This window comes from Triturus cristatus, chromosome 1_2 (assembly GCF_964204655.1).
Source record: "Triturus cristatus chromosome 1_2, aTriCri1.1, whole genome shotgun sequence".
Classification (NCBI taxonomy): Eukaryota; Metazoa; Chordata; class Amphibia; order Caudata; family Salamandridae; genus Triturus; species Triturus cristatus.
This window is the reverse complement of record NC_140580.1, coordinates 516,167,425-516,194,646: the sequence shown is the minus strand read 5'-3', so window position 1 is coordinate 516,194,646 and position 27,222 is coordinate 516,167,425. Positions and strand designations below refer to the sequence as shown.

Here is a 27,222-nt window from a genome sequence, read left to right as displayed (position 1 = left end):
TCTTACGCCCATTACCCGAGGTAGAGGTCTGGATTCTTTGCACTCTCAAATCAAGAACCGAGTGAGGAATGCCTCTTAGAGTATTTGATGACTAAGTATCCTGTTCTTGCCACTTGAGCCTTTTATCTACCACGCTGAGGCTTTTTCCAGAGTGCTAAATGTAATCACAAGTCCTGGATTACCCAATGTAATGGAACCAATCTGTTTGCACTGAGTGTTAAGATGAACATGTTGGAAAATTCAAATCTTCGTATTTTTGTTCACTAGAGATCTGACCGAGTGAAGTCACAGCATGCTTAAATGACCTTATATATTGCACTGACTAATGCATGAGCCTGAGTGGCCAGGATTTCTTTAATGTCTGTAACCTGCTGTGTCCAAGGGCTTCCACTCTGTATATTCCCTGCCTTGGAACCTGATCCAACCATTTAAAGCACCAAGTATTATACAACTATTTCACTGGCTCATGCCAGAAATGCCAGGATGGGTTAATCCATTTACTGCCTGCATATCACTTAATCCCAATTCAGCAAAAAAAAGAACTGCCGTGACACCCGTGGATCCTGACAAATGTTCTTTCCCAGAAACATAGGTTGGGCCCCATGGACGTCCATTATAACAGTTAGCTTTCGTAATAAACCCCGCGTGTTGTGATTTTTCTGTTTTGTTACATCATCTTTTTTAAAGTTAAAGCACCTTTACTTTTTCAATACCTCCTTAGCTTAGATAAAGGTTCTTTATTAGTTTATCTGCATTCCCTTTTGAATTGATGTTTACATTGCCAAACCCCATGTTTAGATTGATCTGTGAGCTCTACTCCTGCTACTAAGGATGCCCAAAAGTATGTCAAGGTTGACTCTGGCCCACCTATGCATATTTCTCTGGCAAGGGTTTTGTGGGAGATTATCTAGCCACCATCCACCCTTTTTCTGTTAGTATTTTCCTTAAATATGTAGATTGTGTTTCATATTTCCTCCTACCCTACTAGATTCCAAATGATCTCCCATAAGTCAATACATTTTACTTACACAAGTAATGTCAAAAATGTTCAGCTGATTGTAGGGGCACAAGTATCGGTTTTGCCCTACCTGTTCACAAGTCTAAGTAATGTGCTTACCTTACTCATTTGTATTTGTTCGGGCTTGAATGATAACTTTTTCCTGAGTCTTCTGTCATGGTCCCGAGGTAGCTCACTTGAACGCGAAGACCTTGTAGGGCCCATCGATCTACAATGTAAATTTATACTAGTTTATTAAAATATTCTTAATTAGTATTTAACTTCTATTGAAAGAAAGTCTTTGAAGAGATCATTCATAACTAACAAACTGATCGGAGCACAAAAAAGTCTAAATGATCAAATGATTTTGCAAGATTAAAATAAATATTTTTTTTTTTTTTTTTTTTTTTGAAACCGTTTATTGCAGTTTGTAAAAGTTACAGGTATGGGCCTACAACCACCCGGCCGGCCGCTAGAATGACAAAAGCATATTGCATAGATACAGTAAAAGTCTCTCGGCAGTGCAGAGCAGTGAAACAGGAGTAGTCGATGGTGCAGGCCACACAGCTCCAAGCCCACAGTACGGTTTCCTTTTCTTAAAACAAAACAACACCAAAAAACCACACCCGCAAGGCAACCCGCAATCCAAAGTGACAGCACGTGCTCCATAAGTGGGGGATCCAAACCAGCAGCAGAACTCTGAGGAGGGGAATGGGAGTAGATCAGGGACTGGGGGACCGCGCGCCCGCGGCCGAGGGAGGGGGGCAGTCTAGGGAGACGGAGCAGGCGAGGCAGCCGGTAGCAGTGGTGGCTCACAAATACCCCCGCGGTAGGCGTTCCAGGGGCCCCAGAGTTTCACCCACGCCCCAGGCTTACCCCTCGCCACATACACCACCTTTTCACGAAACATACACCAATCCATATGCTCTTTCCAGGCCGACACCGCAGGGGGCCTCTGGGATCCCCACAATTGAGCAATGTCACGCTTAGCTATCATGTATCCCAGAGTCACCCACCGCGTCTGCGGGACCGAATAGTCATTCGGTTCCCATACATTCAGCAAGCATCTCCTCGCTTCAGGCAGCAGCGTGACACGCGTCACCACACGCAGGACCTCATGCACACCACGCCAGAATCGCTCCACCTTCGGGCACTCCCACAGTATATGCATGAAAGTCGCCAACGCACCACAGCCACGCTTACACATTCCGTCACCAGCAAAACCCATACGCAGAAGCCTTGGCCCCGTCACGTACACCCGGTGAAGGATCTTGAGCTGGACGAAACGAAGGCGAGCCGGGATGGCCACCTCTTTCGGAGAGGCCACCGCGGAAATCCAATCCTCGTCGTCCAGCTCCAGCCCGTCGGCAACCCAGGCCTCGCGGAGACTAGTCAGCAGGCACGATCTATCGTTGATCAGTTTTTTGTATATGAGGGAGATCGTGCTGTCCGGTACATGGCCATCCAGCACTCTGTCCTCCAGGGGGGAAGACTCCGGAATGGATGCGACATCCGGGAAGACGGAGCCCAGCGCGTGGCGGACTTGTAGGTACCGAAAGTACTCACTGCCTTGCAGCTGAAACTCCGCCTGCAGCGTCTCAAAAGTTTTGAATCCCCCCCTCGTCCAGAGATCTCCCACCGTGCTGATTCCGATCGTGTCCCACTTCGCGAAGCCCTTCGACGTCCACAGGGAGCCCAACCTCTCAGACGCATACAGCGGAGACGCCCGGGTCAAACGGTCCTTCCACCCCATAGCTGCATTAGCCGCGTGCCAGACACGTACCATGACACGCGTCGGTCCCGTCAAACGGGAGTCGGGCGCGCCAGAGTAGACCGCGCGATTGTAATCGCCACCGGGTAGGAGCATCTTATCCATCTCAAATGCCGGGTTCAAGGCGGGCCCGTAAAGGCCATGATTAATTGCAGCTAGTTGGGAGGCCCAGTAATACCGTTTAATGTCCGGGAGGGCGACCCCCCCATCGTACCACGGGAGCGTCAATTTAGCCAGAGCAATGCGCGGCCTCCCGTCCCAGAACAGGCGCCGCTGGAGGCCCTCCACCTCACGGAAATAGCGTGCCGGGACCAAGTCCATAGTATTCTGGAGGGCGTAGAGGAAGCGCGGCAGGGACATCATTTTAAACAAGGCCGCTCGGCCGAGCGGCGAGAGCGGCAGACGCCGCCAGCGCACCACGTCCTCCCTCAAGCGCTGGAGGGAGGGTAGCAAATTCCGTTCATAGCGGGCCTCCGGGTCAAGAGTGATATAGATACCCAGGTACCGAAAACCTTGAGAGGCAATCTGGATCGGACAGTCCCGTGGTAGGACCGGAGCCTCCCCGGAAAGCACGTAGACACAGGATTTCGCCCAGTTGATGACCAGGCCTGAGTTGCGACCGAATGAGCGCAAAACATCAACCAGGACGATCAGTGATTTATGCGGGGAGGCGAGATACAGAAGGATATCGTCAGCGTAGAGGGACACACGGTCCTCATGCTCGGGGGTCCAGCGGAGACCACGGATAGAAGGGTGCCACCGCAGCCACTCCGCCAGGGGCTCCAGGGCCAGGGCAAACAGGAGAGGCGACAGGGGGCAACCCTGTCGCGTACCCCGCCCCAGCGCGAATGGGGCCGAGACTCGCCCATTCACTACCACCTGCGCCAATGGGCCCGAGTATAGCAGTTTGACCCAGCTAATGAAACCCGGGCCAAACCCGAATTTCGCCAGCATCGCCCAGATGTATGGCCATTCAAGCGTATCAAACGCCATGGTGGCGTCCAAGGACGCCAAGATGGCCGGCTCCCGCACAAATGGGACACGCGCGAGCACCCCGTGTAAGCGCCGCAGATTGAGCGCCGTGTTGCGGTGCGGTATAAAGCCAGATTGGTCTTGGTGGACCAAATCGCCCACCACGCCAACCAACCGGTTGGCCAACACCTTGGCGAGGATTTTGGGCTCCGCGTTCAAGAGCGAAATCGGCCTATAGGATGTGACCCGTTCACGGGGCTTCCCCTCCTTGTGGATCACCACAATTGTGGCCAGACGCTGGTCCGGCGGGAGGGAACCCTGCGAGTGGGCCGCCAGGAACATCGCGCGCAGGTGGGGCGCCAACACATCCGGGCGTAGCTTGTATAGCTCGATGGGAATACCATTGGGGCCCATGGCCTTGCCGGATGCAACCGAGCGAATAGCCAAGGCAATTTCGTCCGAGGTGGGAGGGGCGTCCAGCGAATCCCTGTCCTCCACCGTAAGGGAGGGCAGGGCGATGTCCCGAAGCAGGGCATGGGAATCTTCCTCCGAGCAGGGGGAAACCGGGGAGTAGACTTCGCGGAAATAATCCGCGAAGCAGGAGACAATGGCTTCCGGCTCAGTGACACGCGCACCATCAACACTCTCAATCAAAGGCACCACGCGGCTCGCTCTCTCCCTCCTATCCAACCACGCAATCAATTTGCCAGCCTTATCACCCACATCATACAATCGCCCCTGCTGCTCTCTACTGAGGCCCCTGGCCGCCTCCGTAACGAGGGCCCGATAGGCCGCCTGCTTTAAGTGTAGAACATGCAACTTGGCGTCTGTTACCCCGCTCCCCAGGTCACCCTCCAGTTCTGCAATCTCGGCCTCTACCCGGGTCACCTCCTCCCGCTCGCGCCGCCGGGCATGGGAGATAAAGGAGAGGGTCTCCCCTCTAAGGACTACCTTGAAAGCCTCCCACAGGGAGATGGCCGAAGAGACCGACCCCACATTCTCGTCGAAATATCGCTGTAAGGATTTGATCAAATCGGCACGAATGGTGGGGTCGCGCAAATACCATGCATTGATTGGGGCCACCCTGCCATCCCCCCTCGGGAAGACATCGAAATGCAACAACAATGGGGAGTGGTCTGAGATACCCCGCGCCAGATGGCGCACCTCCCCCACCCTCCCTGCATGGGCCGCCGGGACAAGGATGTAATCAAGCCGCGAGAGGCTACCATGGGCACCCGAGTGGAAAGTGTACTGTCGCAATGCGGGATGCTTTAATCGCCAGCAATCTACCAGGCCCAGCGTGTCCAGAAGGCCGGGCAGCCACGCCTGTGCCCGGGGGAGGTCCCTGGGGGGATGGCGATCCATAGACCCAGAGGCTACCGCATTAAAGTCCCCTCCAACCACCAGCAGGCCACTCGGAAGGTCCAGAAGGAGGCGCCCCAGGTCCGCGAATGTGGTGGCTTGTAACCCAGGCGGGACGTACACTGATACAAAGATAAACACTCTGCCCTCCATTCTTCCCACTAGAACCGTGTAGCGTCCCCTCTCATCATGGCGCACCTCATCAATCTCCAACGGGAGCGAGTTCTTGATCATAATACCCACCCCCCGCGAGCCCGAAGTGAAGCCGGAATGGGCCGCCAAACGATATCCCCGCCGATTCATTGCATGAAAGGAGTTACCTATAAGGTGCGTCTCCTGCAGGAAGACAACATCTGGTGAAATACGTTTTAAGTACTGCAGGACCACACCACGCTTAATCCTATCCCCCAGGCCGTTAACATTCCATGACAACACAGTCAAATCCCTACCCCCCATCATACGTCGAAACAATCGGTCGTCCCCCATCGAGCATCCTAAAAACAACAACATAGTAGCGGGTTTGCCCTGCGGTGCTAACAAACAACACACCCCCCCCACCCCCCGGTCCCAACAGAACTCCCCCCTCCCTGCACCCCTGCATGAGCCCAGACAGCCCCCCCAAAGTGCAGTGTGCCTGTCGCCCCATAGCTAAATACTAACTAGTCCCCCAGAGGAGGAGGGAAGCCCCCAACAGACCCCACACGACCTCCATAGGAGGGGAACATACGCAATCAATAAATGGTGAAGGAACAACGTCCAGAGCAAGGCCTATTCAGTCACCCCTCAATTCTGATCCGGCGGGCCCTCCTCGCCAGCCGCGCCCCCCCCGCCCCCCCGGCCCCGATCTCCAGGCAGAGTGTCCAGCCAGTCCCCAGCCGCCTCGGGCCGGTCGAAGAAGTGCGTGCGACCATCCACCTCTACCCTCAGCTTAGCTGGAAAGAGCATTGAGTACTTGAGGTTAAGGTCTCTTAGGTGACGTTTAACACCAAGAAAGCTCTGTCGCTGCTTCTGGACCGCCGGCGTAAAGTCTGGGTAGAAATGTATCTCCATGTTGTCAAGCTTGACCGGTCCCTGTTGTCTGGAGGTCTGGAGAATAGCATCCCTGTCCCGAAAATTAAAAATCCGGGCAATGAGAGGCCGCGGCGGGGCACCAGTCTTAGGTCTGCCCCCGGGGACCCGGTGAGCACGCTCCACCGCAAAAAACTTACTCAGCCCCCGGGGCTTGAGATGGGTCTGGATCAACTCTTCCACGAAAAGATCCGCCGCCTCCGCCTCTCGTCCCTCCGGCACCCCCACAATACGGACATTATTCCTCCGGGCCCGACCCTCGGAGTCCTCCAGTCGCCGGTCCATCAGGGCGCTCGCCTGGCCAAGCCGGCGCACCTCCTTCTGGAGGGCCACCACGTCTGTCGTGAGGCTCGTTGTGGTGTGGGCCAGGGAGTCGACTCGGTCGTTCGTTTTGGACAAGTCTGCCCTCACAAGGCTCACATCCACCAGGACCGAGTCTATTTTTTGCGCTAAGGTGTCGAAACGCTGGTCCACCGAGGCCTTCATCTCTGCGATGGCGCCCATGACGTCCCGGAGGGTCAGATCCACCGGATGAGCAGATGCCTCCGTCGGGCCCACCGGGGATGCACGCGATGTCTCCGGAGAACCCTTCTGGAGCGTGTAGCGGTCCATACTGTTAGCCTGGTGCGCCGTGCCACGACGGGTCGTCTTCACCTTCGCCCGGTCGCCATCTTGTTTGGTGGACATGCTGGCTTCTCCACCGTCGTGCCAAGCTCCCCAAACGGGCCGCTATACCAAATCACGGGTGCCAGGGGGGGGGTGGGGGCGACCACCGAACCGCGGGTCAACCCACCGCCGGCGGGTCAACCGGGCTCCTGGACAAGGCCACACCACCGCACCCCGCTCCGCAGCCCGACCCCGCTTGAGAGCCAGGAGGGCGCAAAAGCGAAAGTGAAAGTGCGGGGTACGCGAGTCGCCCAGCCCCGCTCGCCGCTGTTATTCACTTTGTCCCCGGATCGTCCCACTACTCCAATCCGGGGGGCCGGCGAGGAGAAGGCCGCAACCTTCAAGCGATGCTCCCACCGGCGTTCGGGGTCCGATTCGAGCCCAAAAAGCAGGTGGCGCCTCAGCTCCGGTTCCCCAACACAGTCCCCTCAACAAGGACAGGATATCGCCAGGATTAATTCAGGAGGTCGCGGAGGTCCTCGGGAGCCTCGCACCTACGCGGCCATCTTGGTTGCGCGCTAGGCTCCTCCTCGATTAAAATAAATATTGATTTTTTTCCTGAAGCTGCTAGCCTATTAAATTAGGTATTGTAGTTTGAGGGGATGCATCTTTATAATTTCCAAGAGATCATTCTAATGAAGCTGGCATTTAAGCAATATTGAACTCCGAAATGGAAGCTAAACTCACTTGATGGTGTTCAGATCAAAAGCCATTGTGTATTATGCATTCATTATAAGGGAACTTTAAAGAAGGCACAGATCATTTTATTTTTTATTTAGTTATTTGGAAAGAGCTCTTTTGTTAAAAATACCTGATCCACAAAGTTCGTGAGACTAACATTCCAGTGGAATTGTAAAGGCAGAGTTGAGCAAAACTAATGAATTGTGCAGATTCTGACCCCAGACCTGTGTTGTGTTGTTGCGGTGGCTGTTTTGATGTGTTTATTTAGTTAGAAGGAATGCGCGAAAACACGTACACTTTGTATTATGAACGTGTTTATTGAGGTATTTGGCAAGCCCTAAAAATGCTGGAAGGAATTCGAACATTGTAGACTTAGTAAGTCTGCTAGGATATGACTTCTATTGAGTCGATCTGAATGACTTCTGAAGAATCACTAGGGCTCTTACATCTAAACACAACTGTACCTGTTGCTCATAACTGAGTTATTTCCGTTGCACATGACAATTGATCAAAAGGAAGTCTGTGTACCCAAAAAAAAACTATCACGTAGTCACTGACCATTAGTTTTACACAGTGGGCATATTTTGGGCACAGGCAAATCCGGTTTTTGCTGTTGCTTCCTGGAGAAGAATGGATTCGTTGGGTGCAGTTGGGTGAAACAGTGCTGGCCTGTTTTTCTGTGTCTGTAGATCATGAATTTGAGTCGAGGGGCTCTGTGTACCCATAATATAACTATCACACATTCACTGAGCATTAATTTTACACTCTGGGCATATTTTGGGCAGAAGGGAAATCAGGTTTTTGCTATGGCTTCCTGGAGAAGAATGGATTAGTTGGGTGTCTTTGGAGAAAATAGTGCTAGCCTTTTTTCCTGTGTCTGTAGACATGAATTTGAGTCGAGGATGGTTCTGCAATTCCTGGAATTCGCATCTGTTGTTACAGAAAGTAGAGGGCACAGCCCCTCTTTCAGGCATGGAATACACCAAGGTGCTTATGGCCCTCAACGTGGTCTAAGGATGTGTCACATGTGCCAGCGATAGTGAAGGGTATGTGCTGTACACAAAGACCAATCTGAATGGCTGAAACGCTAGGCTGTTAAGCCATGCTGATTCCCCAGTGGATCACCTGCCAGGCCAGCTTGCGCCTAGACCTGTGACTCTGGAAGGGCTGTGGGCAGCACCTCCCCAGTTATCTTCCATGTCACAGCTACGCAGTAATAAACAAGATGTCATCCTGGCACTATCTTTGCCCCAACTCCCATCTTAGCTTTAGTCCTCCTCCTTAACACATCTACGTGGGAGGGTGGGGGGAGCAGGCCTCTTACCATCTTGGCCCGTATACTGCGCCATTGCCATTTTGAATCTTTACAGGTTCTGGGGCAACACGCGTCTCATAGTCTTCAAGGCTGCTGGTTCCAGCTCTGTTTCTCTCCAACAGTATGCATGGGTACAGTTGTCCCCTACCTCCTCAATAATCGTCTTGTCTACCAGAGGTCGCCCCTGTGGATTGATCCATTTGGAGCTCTGTCCTCTTGCCATTGTTTTTTAGACAAAAAAGGCAGTTTGCTTTACAGACTGTTGAGTTAGGTTGAATATTGTCTGCTAGATTGGATTCTATAATTTACCTGCACTAAAGACCAGCAGAGCTGTGCTCTCAGAAGTTGCGAGGGTAAGATATCCAGCAGAGCGATGCTATGTTATTTCTCCTGTAGTGAGAACTATTTGGTAAACTGAAAAGAATAAAAAAAACTTGCCACCGGCAGAGGAGCAGGCCATCTGACATAGTTTCTGAATAGCAATTATGAAAAGCAATTGTCATTTCGTATATAAAATACAAAACATATTTTGCAGTATTGAAAAGCAATTGTTATGAACAAAACGTTTAGATCAGCAACGCCGTGCTGTCTTTGAAATCGAAGGAGTGGATAAAGTGAATGGCTGCTGGAGTGCTAAGTAAATACAATTCATAACTAAACATTTGGAGATATCATCGAGTGTGCTGGTGCACAGCAGAGCTGTCACCTGTTCTTAGGACAATGTCTTAAGTGCAGTGATACTGAAGTGCATGCACTCGGAAATTATTCGAGTTAGGGCATTAGGTGCAGGCAGTGCAGCTTAGAAACAGAGCAGTGGTTGCCTTTCCCTATTTCCCAGCGTGCTGTCTGCGGCAAATGGTAAGTGTACGCGCTTTAGACAATGCAGTAATTTTACAAACAGGCACACGGTTCTGCTTGCGCCAGCGCACCCTTTTATGAAACGGCTGTTGGTCTAGTTGGAAACATTATGCACTGTTGTGATCAGAAAGAGGATTTTAGCTACTAAGCTTTTGTACCATGACTCTGACCTATTTTAACAAAGCAAAACCAAAGGGATGATGGACAGAGCGCTGAAACGTTTCAGACACTCACCCCCAGTCACAGATCTGGGTTTAATCCATCATCATTCTTTAGCTCACTCCGCCACCCCAGTTAAGACATGGCCATATGCAAATCAGTCTGACCCTGTGCCTCATAGGAACAGTCCAGCCCGAACTGCTAAGCCATGTCTTCCCTGGACTGGAAACAAGCATCCTGGGACCGGTTTCTGGCTAATCAGCAGTCATCAGCCAGGCTAGCATGAATCCAGTGGCAAAGTGAGCAAGGGACCCGATCCACGTCTGGGCATACCCTGCCAACTTAGGGCAAACAAAGCAAAACCAAAGGGGATGATGGACGGAGCGCTGAAACTTTCCAGACACTCACCCCCAGTCACAGATCTGGGTTTAATCCATCATCATTCTTTAGCTCACTCCACCGCCCCAGTTCAGACGTGGCCATATGCAAATCAGTCTGACCCTGTGCCTCATGGGAACAGTCCAGCCCGAACTGCTAAGCCCTGTCTTCCCTGGACCGTAAACAAGCATCCTGGGACCGGTTTCTGGCTAATCAGCCATCATCAGCCAGGCTAGCTTGAATCCAGCGGCAAAGTGAGCAAGGTACCCACGTCTGGGCATACTCTGCCAACTTAGGGCGAACAAAGCAAAACCATGAAGCTTGCACCATTGTGAGCAATCATATATAGTGCTAACCATAAGCATCCAGACACCCAGGAAGCCCAGGCACCCAGGAATCCTACACTATAAAGCAAGCAACTGTGAACTGCTCTTTATGATGAGTTGAGTGTTGAAGCCCCCGTTTTGCAATGACAAGCCATAACAGACCAATAAGAGCCTGAGATTTTTCAGGACGTATCATGTGCTTAGCTTTTTAGCACTGTTTGAATCGACTATTCCCTTGGAAAGCGAGGTAGCCCAGCAGCTCAGACAGTTGCACACAGCTCAGTGTGACACAGTTGTCAACGAGTATCAATCAGTCCAAGACATCCCGACTCTGCCTTTTATCCTTTCAAATTTTTTCAAAATGATTACCCTTGAGTTAAACAACGATAGCTTCCTTATTAAAGCTTGATTTAGTAGTATGTGAAATGCACTATCATAATTAACATCATACGCAGAACGAAGCCCATGCTGACCCAAAACATACAAACGTACATGAGGAAGGGAAGCAGAAGAGAAGCAACATAACCCAGGATTTGGGAAGTCATGTGACAATAGGAGCTGCGGAGGAACGGGAGGGACGTGAAAGAAGGAAACATAAATATATCCCCTGCTAAGTATTCTGAATATGTGCTCCCATGAACACCTTTGTACAGTTCCTGCGATATGGAAGTGCTTGGGGGAATTGCTACTGAGGAACAGGAACTGGGAAATAGTTAAGTGACTCTTCCTTGCAATTCATTGGGGATTTAGATGTTGGGAACATGCAGCATGATGACTGTACCAGCTTATAGATCTTAGCCCTGTACTGGTGAAAATGGAGGACTATTCCCTACCGGACATCGTTATACCACTGGAAAAAAACAAAGAGTTGAAGGCGCATTTGAGAAAATCAAGTACAATGGATCCGGACCCGGAATCGAGACTGTCTCCGGTTTTATTAGCGGGTAGCTCTCATATGCCCGCCCTGTACAGTAGTACCCCCACTAGTTTTTCTCATGTTCATTCACTAGAATTGTCTGATGTGGGGACATCAGACGCATTTCTGGATAAGGGGGCACATGACATTCTGACTCAGTCGAGAATGTACGGGGGTTACCTTAGAGATTTTTTATGCATTGGAGAGAATTCTTTCATCAATTTTGACCTTGTTGGAGAAAACTACGGTAAATTCTGATCATATAATGGAGGTTCTCTCTCCTATTTTAATGGGGATCAAAGAACTTAACTCGGTTAATCAAGTAACAAATAAATTAGCAAAGGTCCCTGAAATCGATTGCCGCTCGTGCTAGACATGTAACTGGGTGTCCATAAGGGGAATTAAGTTAGAGGATCAGGAAGTTAAGGAGGCTTCTATAGTTGTACCGCCTAGAGGTAGTCCCCTGCTAAGTTTAGCCCCAGCTAAACAACATAGAGAGAGTACCCAGTCCACTAGTCTTGGGGGAAATTTAAATTTAAATGTAACTCCAGTTACGTCCCCATTTTTAGAAAAAGTAACTTAAACAACTCGCGCATGGCAGGTCCCTCGATTAAACCACAGTTTACCGAAGAGATTGCTGCTAATGAACAAGTTACTTACCTTCGGTAACGATGTATCTGTAAGAAACATTAGTTAGTTAGATTCCTCATCTTAGAATATCCCCAGGCGTCAGGCTGGATCCGGAAAGTTTTTCGTCAGCAAATACCCCTGCGCGTCGCTAGGCGTCGTCTGCGGCTCCGCGTCCGTCCTCGGCGTCGTGCGCCGGGATGACGTCGTCGGAGTACTTAGACGCCGCCCTCGCGCGCTGACGTCAGTTCTTGTACATAGCTTTCCGCGCCAGGAACGCAGAGCCATGCAAGAGACCGACACTGGTGCCAAAAAATTCTAGGGCCCTGAAAGGGATAACCTTAACCCTAGATATCGGTTCGCAGAACAGGGAGGATGGGTGGGTCGGTGAGGAATCTAACTAAGTAATGTTTCTTACAGATACATTGTTACCGAAGGTAAGTAACTTGTTCATCTGAAAGAAAAACGTTAGTTAGATTCCTCACCTTATAATAGATACCCCAGCAATAACAACCCCGGTGGTGGGTCTGCGAACCAAGATCACACCAGAAAGTCCTGGAGAACAGAACGGTCAAAGAAGCCATCTCTCCTGACTTGGCTGTCCAGGCAATAATTCTTAGCAAATGTGTGCAGCGATGCCCACGTTGCCGCCTGACAGATGTCTTGCAAGGGGACTCCCCGTCCCAATGCAGTGAAAGCCGCAGTGGCCAGAGTAGAATGGGCTCTCAGCCCTACAAGAGGTTCCTTTTTAGCTAAGGAGTAACATGCCTTGATACACAAAACGACCCACCGATAGATGGTCCGTTTGTGCACCGCTCGTCCCTTCTTAGCGCCCATGTAGCCTACAAAGAGTTGGTCGTCCACCCGGAACTGCATGGTGCGATCCAAATAGAAGGACAGCGCCCGTTTTGGGTCCAGACGGTGGAGCCGCTCTTCCTCTTTTGAGGGATGCGGAGGCGGAAAGAAGGTGGGCAACGTGACAGACTGCCTAATGTGAAAAGCAGTCACAATCTTAGGAAGGAAAGAAGGACAAGTTCTGAGAACAACCTTGTCCGGATGGACAGAAAGGAAAGGAGGCTTAGAAAAGAGAGCCTGGAACTCACTCACCCTTCTAGCAGAGGTGATGGCTACCAGGAAAGCAGTCTTAAGCCTCAAGAGACGAAGAGGACAATTATGAAGTGATTCAAAGGGAGCGCACATCAGAAACGTCAAGACCAGATTCAAATCCCACTGAGGCTTTACAAATGGAACAGGAGGAAACATGTGAGTAATGCCCTTAAGAAAGCGAGAGACAGCAGGGGATTTGAAAAGAGAAGGCTGATCAGGAAGCCGTAGGAAAGCAGAGATAGCAGAAAGATAACCCTTCAGGGTGCCCAGAGCAGAGCCCTGCTGGGCCAAAGAAAGAAGAAAGAGGAGAACCTCAGAAAGAGGGGCGGAAAGGGGATCCACAGCCTTTGCTGTGCACCATGCCACAAATTTGTTCCGCCTGCAGGCATATACCGATTTTGTGGAGGGACGCCTGGCTGCCAGAATAACATCACAGACTTCAGGAGGCAAGTCAAATGGCATCAACTGCCACTGCTCAATCTCCACGCATGGAGGTGGAGACGGGACAGGTTCGGGTGGAGGACCGTCCCCTGCTGCTGCGACAGAAGATCCTCCTGAAGAGGCAGACGGATCGGGGGATCGATGGACAGACTGAGTAGCCCGGGATAACAGTACCTTCTTGCCCAATCCGGAGCCACAAGGATGACTTGGGCCCGGTCGCGCCTGATCTTCTTCAGCACTCTGGACAGAAGTGGTATAGGCTGAAAGGCGTACAACAGACCGCAACTCCACTCGCGACGAAAGGCGTCCCCGAGCGGGTGCCGGCTTGAAAACTCCAACGCGCAGAACTGCTGACATTGAGCGGTCTCTTCGGTGGCGAATAGATCTAACCAAGGCTCTCCCCACTGCCGAAAGAGGCCTTGCACCACGTCCGAGTTTAGACACCATTCGTGATCCATCATGCACCGGCGGCTGAGTTCGTCTCCTCTGGCGTTCAGAGAGCCCGCCAGATGTTGAACCACCAGGGTGATGCCCTGATGTTCCAGCCATGTCCAGAGGCGCAAAGCCTCCTGACAAAGGGTCCACAACCCCACCCCGCCCTGTTTGTTGCAATACCACATGGCGGTGGTGTTGTCCGTGAACACCTGCACTACACTTCCCCGAACAGAGAGAAGAAATGCCTTCAGTGCCCGCAGCTCCAATAGGTTGATATGGAGTCGGGACTCCGCCGGAGACCAGAGGCCTCTGATCTCCGCCTCTCCCATCCCAGGAGGGACGCATCCGTCACTACTACGTGCTCCGGTTGGGGTAGGGAGAGAGATCTGCCACTGACCCAAACGCGGTCCGTGAGCCACCACTGCAGCTGCTTTGTAGTGCCCTCCGAGATCAAGACACGGTCGGACAGGTTGCCCCGATGCTGGGCCCACTGAAACTTCAGGTCCCACTGCAGTGCCCGCATCCGCCACCTGGCGTGATGTACCAGCAGGATGCAGGAGGCCATCAGACCCAGAAGCCGCAGTACCAACCTGACCGAAACCCAGGATAGAGGCCGGAAGATGGGAATCAGGGCCTGAATATCCCGGACCGGCTGTTCCGGAGGATGAGCCCGGAACTGCTCCGAGTCCAGAACCGCTCCGATGAAGAGGAGCTTCTGAGAGGGACCCAGATGCAACTTCGGCACATTGATGGTGAACCCCAGCGAATGCAGGAGGTCGGCTGTAGTCTGGAGGTGGGAGACGACTGCCTGGGGCGAGCCCGCCTTCAACAACCAGTCGTCGAGATAGGGGAAGACTGGAACCCCTAATCTGCGCAGATGAGCTGCGACCACCGCCATCACTTTCGTGAACACCCTAGGGGCACTGGTGAGGCCCACCATGAACCGCAGGTAACGCCGGTGTGCCGGCAGGACGGGAATGTGGAAATAAGCATCCTGCAAGTCCAACGCAACCATCCAGTCTCCAGGATCGAGGGCAGCCAGAACCTGAGCTAAAGTGAGCATCTTTAACCGTTCCTTCCGGAGGAAGACGTTGACGCTCCTAAGGTCCAAGATAGGGCGCAGGCCCCATTTACCCTTCTTGGGAACCAGAAAGTAGTGGGAATAGCAACCACGACCTACTTCTGGACCAGGTATGCGCTCGATGGCCCACTTGGCCAAGAGGGCCGTAACTTCCTTCCGCAGAAGATTCAAGTGATCCCCCGACATACGATGGTACCGCGGTGGCATGGCTGGAGGGGTCGTCTCGAAGGGGAGGGAGTAGCCCCTTCGGACGATTTGCAGCACCCACCTGTCCGACGTGATGGAACACCAGTGGAGCAGGTGATGGCGAACTCTGCCTCCCACTGGCGTGGAATGGGCCTGAAAGCACGGACTAGGAGGGCTTTGAGGCGGGTGCTGCCGGGGCAGATGTGGACTGACCGGCACATTGACCCCCAGTACCGCCTCGGCGGAATCCACGTCCGCGTGCAGGTAAGGTCTGCGGCCGGTGGCTAGGCGGACGTGAGGGAGCGCCCCTTCCTTGGCCATGAAAGGGACAAAAGGCGGAAGTTTGCGGGCGCGGGCCGAGAGGCCCAAGGACTTGGCCGTAGCCCGGGAGTCCTTGAAGCGCACCAGCGCACTATCCGCCTTTTCGCCAAAAAGGCGACTGCCATCAAAGGGCATATCCATGAGGGTGCTCTGGACATCCCCTGAGAAATACGTGGACCGCAGCCAGGCGTGGCGGCGAAGAGCCACCATGGTTGATATCGCCCTTCCCAGCGAGTCCGTATTGTCTAGTCCATATCGGATAGCATGTCGCGCTGCATCCCGCCCATCGGCAAGAGCCTGGGCGAGCCGTGTACAGGCCTCCTCCGGACACTGGGGCAGCACGGCCTCCACCGTATCCCACAGGGAGTGAGAGTAACGGTCCAAGAGGCAAGCGGTATTCAAAGACCGCAGTCCCAAACTAAGGGAAGAGAACAGCTTCTTACCGAACTGTTCAAGCCTCTTGGATTCCCGATCCGGGGGAGCAGGTGGGAAGGAGGACTGGGAAGTAGAGGCCTGGATAACCAGACTCTCGGGCGTGGGGTGTTGGGACAGAAAGCTGGGGTCGCCCGGTGCAGGGCGGTGGTGCCGGGCCACGTTCCGATCCTTCAGAACGTCCATGAATGCCTCATTAAACTGCAGCAGAGGCTCCAAGGAGCTTGCTGATGGTTGGAGCACTTCAGTGAGGAGGTTAGTCCTCACGGCCACAGCACGCAACTCCAGCCGAAGGGCTTCGGCTGCCTTGCGCAGCACCAAGGAAAATGCAGCACCCTCCTCTGAAGCCACAGTCGGAGGAGAGATGAAGCCAGTGTCAGGGGGGGTGTTCAGACCACTGGCATCCCCAGCTCATCTGCCCAGTCCTGTGATAAGTTGGCTTGCAAGGCCAGAGGGTCCTCAGACCCCTCCCAGTTGTCACCGTCATCCGATTCCTGGTAGACAGGTGGAACGATCAGAGCCGGGCGAAAGATTAGACTGCCACCAATCGGCGTCGGACGCGGCGCCGGGTCCGGACCGGGACTGAACCGGTGAACGGCGGCGTCCGAAGGCGGCGCTGGAGGTGGTACTGGAGGCGACGCCGGCGGAGGGGTCGTGAGGTCGACCGGCGTCGCCTGGGATCCAGGCCTGGATCTCGCGGGGACCTGCGGCATCGGGACCGGAGTCGACGACGGCGCCGGGGCCGGAGCCGCCGGCCCGCTAGGCCCCCCAGTTGAGCCCACGGGGCCCGAAGGCGCGCCAACAGGCGTCAACGGCAGAGCCAGGCCTCTCATGGCCGAGAGGAAGGCACTGATCTCCGCCGGAGTCGTGTCGGTCCCAGGGACCGGCGGCTATGGGGACAGACGCGACTCCTGCAGCTCCGACGGAGCCACGTGGGTGGTACCACCCGAGCCCTCAGCCGAGTCGCGCGACCGGCGAGGGGAGCCCGAAGAGCAATGTCGCCTCTTGGACTTCTTACCATGCTTCGACTTACCCGAAGACTTGGAACCGGACGAGTGGTGGTGACTGCGGCTCCGCGACCGGTCCCTCGACCTCCTCCTCGACCGGGACCGTGAACGGCAGGGAGGCGACTGCCGGTACTCCAGGAGCTTGCGGGACTGCTCCTGCCTAGCCTTCGAAGTGAGGGCCCGGCAGTCGAGGCACAACTCGGAATCGTGGTCGGCCCCCAAGCAGAACAGGCACCGGCGATGATGGTCCGTAACCGACATCAGTCGGTGACAGGAGTCGCAGGGTTTGAACCCGGGCATCCTACCGGCACCAGAGTTGAGTCGACAAGAGATCAAAAGAGTCAAAAAAGTTTAGTCAAAAAATGACCAAGGGGTAAGCTCTTCCGGGATCGGCGCTGTCTGGCGCAGAAAAAAGAAGAACTGACGTCAGCGCGCAAGGGCGGCGTCTAAGTACTCCGACGTCATCCCGGCGCACGACGCCGACGACGGACGCGGAGCCGCAGACGACGCCTAGCGACGCGCAGGGGTATTGCTGACGAAAAACTTTCCGGATATTCTAAGGTGAGGAATCAAACTAACGTGTTTCTTTCAGATATTTTAGTCACTGCGCCCCTAGGGGAGGATGCCACACCGAGAGAAAGTAACACCCGACAATTTCGTAGGTGGAAGAAGAAGAACAGGATTCGACGCCTCCCTAAACGGAAACAGAAAAAACTGCGGTTCCCTACTGTAATTGATGAGTTAAATAGTACAAAATCACCATCAAGTATGAAGGTCCCTGGGCCCTTGGGGCAATCTATTTTGAATGTTGGTCATAACGCAGGGCTAGTTAATGGTAATCAGCCGACGTGCTTGGTCTCGGTGCTGAATATGCCATGGAGCCAAGAGGGTCAGGAAGAAAGAGGGTCTCCCAAAGTCATCATGGGTTACATTGAGATCCAAGAGTTTCCCATGTGACACTATTTTAGCTCATCAAGGAACAAGTAGAGACCCTACACCAGGAAATGTCCTAACAAATTCATATATCTCTGTGTTAGAACAGGGTTTAGTTAGTGGAGGTGCCCCTCTTCCTCCTTTTGGACGGGATACTTTACCAGTACGGTTTGATCCCGGCCGGGGGAGAGTTGGGGAAGGGGAACTTAATCACAGTTAGTTTGTAGCAGTAAGAGGGTTAGGTCAGAGAGGGGATCGGTTTTGGGGCCAATCCGTAAGAGGGACATAGGGCATACAGGGCAGGGTATCGGGCAAGCGAACAGGACCTTGCTTTTTGTTTCCCTGTTCGACTCTGACTAAGTGTTACTGAATAGAAGCTCCCTTTTTCAGTTGTTATCAGAAATGGAGGACTTGCGACTGGTAACAAGTAAAGACCTTGAGTTGGTCTATTTAGACCTGAGGAGTGACCCTCCAAACACTAGAGTCACATTCATGCCAGGGGTAGTTTCAATGTTAGTACTGGCCAATGTAGATTCTTTAAGGAAAAGAGGAATAGACGTGCTCTCTAGTGTGAATCCTTGGCCTGTCCCGTCTGTATCCTCAGGGGAGTCCAATCGGGTGCCAGGTAGCGGGTTCCCTACTCTCATGGGCTTTATAATCCCCAAAGACATTAAAATATCAGTAGGGAGAAGCCTAGGAAATAGAGAAATTAACATTATAAGTCCCCAAGTTCAAAGGCCCAGTAATCCCATTGTGGAGGATGAGATGGCCCAGTGGAGCTGGGTGGCCGGTACCCTGAGCAGCTCAAAAGAAACCACAAAACTGCCTTTGTTGCGGAGGTAGCCAACTGGGAAGAATCCTATCCTGGAATCTAGCGGGGGGTAGGAAAAACTAATTGTAAGCTTAAATCGTTGTTAGAATTTGTCCCTAAAATAATTTGCCTCCAGGAAACCTGGAAGGGTGGGGATTGGGGATGTATATTGTTGTGCAGCAAAATCTTCTGTAAAAGGGCATGCTAGTGGTGGTTTAGCTATTTTACTTAGCTGTACCATAAGAAGGGATCCTGTGATTCACATTCATCCCTCAAAGTGTTGTATGGGAGTGAAGTTGAGGATGGGTGAATATAAATCAGGGCAAGCTGTTTTCCTTTTTTTGGTAAACGTGTATACCCCCCCAGGGAGAGCACTGGTTGATTCTATCTGCACCTATGTGCAAAGGATAAGTAGCACTGAAGAATGTTCGCGGATTATGATGGTGGGTGATTTTAATGCTAAAATTTCCAACGGTTCTGTTATGTCTTTTTCAAATCACGAGTTGGAGGAAGTATGGTCCATTCCGGATTCTTTCCTGCCCGATCATTTAAGATCAGATAAACGAGGCCTGTTACTTTTGCATAATTTGAGAATGTTCGACCTACTAATGTTAAATGGCAGATTCCCAGAGGATTCCCTGGCCTCCTATCTTACCGGGGCCCATATGGTCATTCATTAATTGATTACATTGTGGTATCTTACCAACTTTTTGGTGTATGTACACAATTTAAGGTACTTCCAACAAGCATGAGTGATCATAGTAGTTTGGCTGTTAATGTTGACATGGAAATCGAGAAGCCTGAAATCTGGAATCATAGGGACGAAAAGGTTTTATATAATCGGAGTAATGGGCGCCCTTGTTGGTCAAATAATCTGCTCCCAAGTTTTAAGAGAGTCTTTGAAAACATGGCCTTATTTGCACTCAAGAAACCCCTATTGACAGGTTTGAGAGAATCCTGGCTGCAAGTAGATCGTGCGGAAGTAAAAAGCAAGTTGCCAGTTCTGCTCCACCAGTGGCTAAATCATGGGAAATCAAAAACTTAAATCAGAAAATAAATGCCTTACTTAGAGAACAATTTAGGCTGTCCACAATACCAAGGCAAAGGGAAATCAATAGACTAAAACAGGTACGGAAAAGAAAAATGGTGTCAGAACGTAGAAGTGTCAAAGACTCAAATTGGGTTAAAGTTCGAAAGGTTGCTCAAACCAGTGACACTAGGAAATATTGGGGGCTGATAGCAAAATTGTGCGATGGGAGAGATAAGGCAAAGCCCATTTTGATTTCAGATGCAGAATGGTCTGCGTATATTTCCCAGCTGTATGCTTTAAATTCTACAGTTGGATGGAATCACGATGTTGGCTCTGCCTCTTCCGCGGGGGGGGGGGGGGATTATGGAGCACCTTCATGCATTGAAATAGAGGGTTATATTAAAGGGGCAAGATATTCTAGTGTGATGGGTCCACATGATGTACCAATAGCCATAATCAAACAGGGTGGTGAAGCATGGGCAGAATTTTTACATCCACTGTTTGTCCACTGTTACACCCATGGCGACATTCCACAATCCTGGAAGGGAAGTATAAGTGTTCCATTATACAAAAAGGGTACAAAAAATTCCCCTGCCAGTTTTAGACAGCTCTCTCTCCTGGATGCGACTGGTAAATTATTTGCGAAGAGCATTCTTACCCATCTACAAGATTGGGCCTTCGGAAACGGTCTCATCCCCGTAGAGCAAACAGGATTTCGCAAAAACAGTGGTACCCTGGATAACATCACCAACTTGCAAACCTTAACTGAAAAATATCCAGTGAGCCAGGGAATGCCGTTATATGCGGCTTTTATAGATTTCTCTACGGCTTTTGACCGGGTAGATAGGGGGATGTTGTGGGGAAAACTGGTCACCATGGGGATACCAGGAAATCTATTACGATTGGTTATTGCACTGCACTCCTCTACTTGGACGCAGGTTTTATTGGGGGGAAGACAGGGCCTTTCAAGAAAAATAGAAACTAATAATGGGTTGAAGCAAGGGTGTCTTCTGGCCCCTCTTCCCTTTTCTATTTATGTTAATGATCTGCCAAGAAGACTGGGGCTTAGCAAAGGGGATTCCCCTAAATTAGGAAACTTAAAGTTGAGCTGCCTGCTATATGCAGATGATGCCATATTAATGGATTTTACTCCAATTGGACTTCAAAGATGCCTTGCTGAGTTGATTAGGTATACAGGAGAATACTACTTAAAAATAAATATGTTTAAGAGTAAAGTTATGGTTTTTAGCTATCGGGGATGTAGAGTCAGAAAGAACTTGCATTGGTTCTTGGGAAATGAGAAACTCGATGTAGTAAAGTTTTATCCATATTTAGGAAAAACTTCACAAACAGGTGTTCTAGTAGCAACCATATGGATCAATGTAAAGGCAAGGCAACTTCACAGGCCTTCACTAATAATCAATTGTACACACACTGTGGGAAAAGACACTTCGCACATATTTTATCAGTTTATAAAATAAAGATACCACTGGCATTGAGCTATGCCTGCAAAACAGTAGATGCACGAGTGGGACAAATTTGAGAAAGTAGAGGGACGGATTTGGCGCCAAATATGCAATCTGAATTGTGCTGCTCCTATTGCAGCGATTCGGCTAGAATTCGGTTTACTCTCCACTTACGTGCTTTGTATGGCTGCGTGCTTAAGATGGAGCAAAACACTAGTAAACATCTCTGAGAACGCCCCACGGGTAGCACTACGTGAGGAAATCTATTTCAGTATGAAAGAAAAGAGTGCTCTTTTTAGGAATCATCAAAAAGCCATGAAACTGTTCCGCCTAGAGATGGATAGTGTGGCGGTACTCTGTAAACGCGCTTTGAAAATCTGAATTAAAAAAGCAATCTATGGGGTATCTCGCGAAAGAGATATTATATTGTGCGCAGAGAATAGTAATAATGATTGTATTGCAGGGAGTAGTATCTATTAAAAACACCAACCATATGTTTTATGGAATCTTATACATGGAGTACGTAGAGTTATTCTGTTGCTTAGGCTGAATCTATTCCCTTTAAGAATTGTAACAGGAGCTTGGGAGGGAATTGCCAGACAAAAAAGACTTTGTCACCTACGTAACTCCTGTATACAAGACTTAAATCATGTCCTATTCGTTTGCCCCACATTACAACCTTTACGTCGCAGATACCTAAGGAATTGTTTTTTAAAGTACAATATCACCACAGCAAAAGAGGCCCATAACTTTCTTCTGGCACCTCCATCTGAATTAGTTTGTTTTAAATGTTTTAGCTTTTTTAAACAACTTTTAAATATATTTTAAAACAGTATTGGTTCATTGTGTATGTTACCGAGCACTTGCACTTTTTCTACCTTTTTTGCTGCTAGTTATTGAGTACTGTATGCTGAAATTTTATATCTTTGTCTTACTATGAGCTTTTTAATTTTCATGCATATTTTACAAGTGCTAGTTATCGCGTATTTCCCCTTGAATTGCTCTGTTTTTCTGCGAAGTTTTTAAAATATTCTTGCACTGTCACTATGGTGCTGGTTATTTCGTACTGTATTGTGAATTGACAAATCCCCGTTTTTTACCACATGGTTTTAATTTTGAAAGTTTGTACTGTAGCATTAGATTGTAATCTTTGTAAAAGTCCTCTAAGCAGCCAATCTGATGTGTTATGGATCAATATACTTGGCACTTGAAAGGTTCCTTGAATGGTCTCTGTGTATTTGCTTTTTCTCTGTTTTTATATGATATGATGAATTTAGTACCGTACAAATTTAGAAAACTCCTCTTTTAATGGAGTGTTATGTTGATCTTTGGATGTATCTTTTTCATTTTATGTGGAACACTTCAGAGTCCCAAATCATAACAAATCAACTTGTAAAGACTTGAATGACTGTACCATATCAGGTTATTGTTCTTGTTTTGATTTTTGTTTGCATTCTTTTTCTTTGATATGTGATGATTATCTTAATCCCAGTGAGTGCATTTGATATGGTCTTTCTCGAGCTCTGATGTGGGGCAGAATGTTAACTCAAACTTAATAAAAAAGAATGATTAAAAAAAAACATCATTTGCATACTGTATAGAAAAAATATGGATGCATAGGTTTTAATGAGTGCACCCTATTCATAACCTTTAAGCGGGTCATTTAGAGTTTATTTGATCATTTGCCATATTACTAAGTTTCCTTAATTGTGTGATATTCAACCTTAACATTAAATGGTAAATAACACCAAGAAAGTGTGTTTCCACGTTTAAAGGTGCAACGTTATCACCAGATCTTTGTTTGAAAATAAGATGAGCATTTTGTGTGTTGTTAGTGTGCTACTACTGTGGTTGAGATCTACCGCTATTTTAAATAGTAAAATAATCTTAAATGCTCAGATACCCTCATATAATTTCCCTAACATGATTCTTTTTAACAGTTCCTGGTCTGAAAGTTATATTACTTTGTTCTTTTCTCTCCTGAACTTGAACGTACTTCATATTGCAGAAGGTACAGTAGCAACACATATTTACCGTGTCCTATTGCTCAAGTGCATTTGATGGTGGATAATGGAAACGCATTTTATTTGACGCATCAGCAATGCATATGTCAGCAGTTAGAAGACTTTGGTGAATTTACTTTATAGTTATTTGAGTCTGATCATTCCACCCGTGGTTCACCAATTAATCATACTACAATCAGGCCCGGCTTCACGATTTGGAATCTAAGAGGGCCATGAAGAAGCATGGGTGAGCCATAAAGATGAGTGGCGTTGTCCAGAATCTCCCAGGTTTCTGAAAGCTGAGTATGGGCATGCTTGACAGTCTTGTACGGATGTGATTGTGAGCTGCATACCATACCTGCTTCTGGCTTCTGTCTACTCATTTTTACTGTGTATTTCTAGAGGTTTAAATCTATGGGCATGATCTCTTCTGCTTTCCCCCCTCACACTCCTTTCTGTCTGTCTCTCCTTCCTCTCTCTTGACTTCACCCTCCTTTGTCTCCATTTCACCTGTTGTCTCACTCACTTCAGCCTCTACTTCCTCTCAGTTCAAGCTCTGCACCTCATCCTGCTCTTTCCCCACCTTATCCACATGTTTTCAGGCTGTGCCCTTCTCTTTATTCTCTTTACGCTTCTCTATTTCTGCCTTATTCTACTTTCACTCTCTCATCTGACCTCTCCATCATCTCATTGTAATTCAACTCCACTTCACCTTTCTATTTCCACCTCACCCTTCTTTCTCCACCTCACCCTTCTCTCTCCCCCCACCATTCTCTCTCTTCCTCACACTTCTCTCTCTTCCGCACCCTACTCTTTCTTTCTCACCCGCCTTCCACTCTTTATCAACCTTCTGTCTTTCTGACTTGTCCTTCTCTCCCACTCTCATTCTCATTTTTTCACACTATCCTCCCTCCTGCCTCAGCCTCTTCCCTATTACCCCCTGTCTCTCTGCTTCACTTTCACCTCTCTTCACCTCAATCGTCTCTCTCTCTCTCTCCACCACACCTTGGACTCACCATCTCAACCTTTTCTGTCAGCCTCATCTTCACTGCTGCAGCCTATGGGGTACAGATGTTTTGTATGTAAAGGAATGAGCAGTGTGCATGTGCTTATGTGGGCGCCTGGGTGTATGTAATTGGGACTGGCACTTCTCTGTCTTTGGTTATGTTCTTCAATGGTAGCTCTCCACATTCTAAACAGTGGCAGCACTAATGCCTGGATTATATAGAGCATACTCATGAGCACAAATGAGATCGACAAAGATCTAGAATTATGCGTATTTTAGCTAAATAAGTAAGGTAACAATTGGAAGAGGAATCAAAGTTGGCAACTTGAGCAACAAAACCAAGCCAGACATCAAATGTGGGACGGTTTTTACCCTTAACTGCCACATCTGCTGAAGTTGATGACTGGACTTGTAATTTGGTGGCTATTTTCTCAACCACTATTTTATTTACAGTCATTTGAGCAGAATGTATTTTAAGGGTAACAAAGAGGAAATGTGCGGCTCATATAAGTGCCTCAAAATTGAACTTTTTGTCCTAAACAGTAATTGGCATGCTTTGTCATCTTTCCCATTCTCCTGTCTCCCACTAGTCTCTCCCACTCCCATCAGTCTCTCCCACTCTCATCACCCTTTACCCATCACTCTCCGGGTCATTAAAACTCTACTCCCTCTTGCTCTACCACTATACTTCAGCCTATTGCACAAGTTACTACTTGTGTAACGATATATCTGTAAGAGACATTAGTTAGTGATAGATTCCTCACCTTAGAATATTCCCCAGGCGTCAGTCTGGATCCGGAAAGTTTTCTGCTTAGCAGTACCCCTGCATGCCAGTAGGTGGCGCCGTGCGGCTCCGCGCCCATCACTGGTGTCGTACGTGCCGGGATGACATCACCGAGGCTACTTAGGCGCCACCCATGCACGCTGACGTCAGTTCTGTACCCAACTTTCCGTGCCGAAACGCAGAGCTATGCGAGAAACTGACCTTTGGTGCATAAAACTAGGGCCCTAAAAGGGGATGACCTTAACCCTAGAAATCAGTTCGCAGAACGGGGAGGATGGGTGGGGTGGTAAGGAATCTATCACTAACTAATATCTCTTACAGATATATCATTACACAAGTAGTAACTTGTGCATCTGTAAGAGACACGTTTGTGATAGATTCCTTACCTTAGAATAGATACCCCAGCAATACCAACCCCGGTGGTGGGTCTGCGAACAAGATTACACCAGAAAGTCATGGAGCACAGAACGGCCAAAGAAGCCGTCTCTCCGGACCTGAATGTCAAGGCAGTAGTGCTTGGTAATCGTGTGCAGCGTGGCCCACGTAGCTGCCTGACAAATATCCTGCAAGGGGACACCGCGTCCCAAGGCAGTAGGGGCTGCAGTTGGCCTGGTTGAATGGGCACGCAATCCCACAGGAGGCTCTTTCTTGGACAAGGAGTAACAAGCTTTGATGCACAGAACGACCCACCAAGGGGATGGACCGTTTGTGCACCGCCCGACCTCTTTTGGCGCCCACGTAGCCAACAAGAGCTGATCATCCATCCGGAACTGCTGTGTACGCTGCAGATAGAATGCGAGCGCACGTTTTGGGTCCAGACGGTGGAGCCGCTCCTCTTCCGTTGAAGGATACGGAGGCGGAAAAAAGGTGGGCAAAGTGATGGTCTGCCCGATGTGGAAGGGCGTGACAACCTTTGGCAAGAAAGAAGGACGTGTCCTCAGAACCACCTTGTCCGGATGAACAGAAAGGAAAGGAGGTTTGGATGAAAGAGCCTGGAGCTCACTCACTCTCCTAGCAGAGGTGATAGCTACCAGGAAAACCATCTTGAGAGTAAGAAGACGTAAGGGACAGTTATGAAGGGGCTCAAAGGGAGCGCACATCAGAAAAGTCAAGACAAGATTCAAGTCCCACTGAGGCATTATGAAGGGCACAGGTGGGAAAGTATGCGTAATGCCCTTAAGAAAACGGTTAACAACCGGGGCTTAAAAAGAGAAGGCTGATCTGGAAGCCGTAGAAAGGCAGAGATGGCCAAAAGATAACCTTTAAGAGTGCCCAGAGCAGAGCTCTGCTGGGCCAAAGAAAGAAGGAACAGAAGAACCTCAGAAAGATGGGCAGAAAGGGGATCCACAGTCTTAACTGTGCACCATGCCACAAATCTGTTCCACCTACAGACGTACACCGTTTTAGTGGAGGGACGCCTGGCTGCCAGGATGACATCACAGACTTCGGGAGGAAGATCGAAAGGTGTCAACTGCCGCTGCTCAATCTCCAAGCATGGAGGTGGAGGCTGGACAGGTTCGGGTGGAGGACCGTCCCCTGCTGCTGCGACAGAAGATCCTCCCGAAGAGGTAGACGGATTGGGTCATCGATGCTCATACTGAGTAGCTCGGGATACCATACGCTTCGAGCCCAGTCCGGCGCCACAAGAATAACTTGGGCCCGGTCGCGCCTGATCTTCTTCAGCACTCTGGGCAGAAGTGGTATAGGTGGAAAGGCGTACAACAGACCGCAGCTCCACCCGAGACGAAAAGCGTCTCCGAGCGAGTGCCGCCTTAGAAATTCCAACGTGCAGAACCGATGACATTGCGCATTCTCTTCAGTGGCGAATATATCTAACCAAGGCTCTCCCCATCGCAGAAAGAGACCTTGCGCCACGTCCAAGATCAGATGCCACTCGTGAGCCACCATGCACCGGCGGCTGAGTTCGTCCACCCTGACGTTCAGAGAACCTGCCAGGTGTTGAACCACCGAGGTAATGCCTTGATGTCCCAGCCATGTCCAGAGGTGCAGAGCCTCCTGACATAGGGTCCACGACCCCACCCCGCCCTGTTTGTTGTAATACCAAATGGCGGTGGTATTGTCC

The 27,222-nt window shown here is 50.0% G+C and overlaps 1 protein-coding gene across 1 annotated transcript in view; it reads right to left on the bottom strand.

The window, feature by feature from the left end:
- Positions 1-27,222, bottom strand: part of ADAM12 (ADAM metallopeptidase domain 12) — a 2,563,649-nt gene that overhangs the window by 188,185 nt on the left and 2,348,242 nt on the right. Inside the window, exon 20 of the mRNA XM_085606237.1 lies at positions 1,118-1,226. Within this exon, the coding sequence (XP_085462363.1) occupies positions 1,118-1,226 (109 nt within the window). The remainder of the gene's footprint in view (positions 1-1,117; positions 1,227-27,222) is intronic.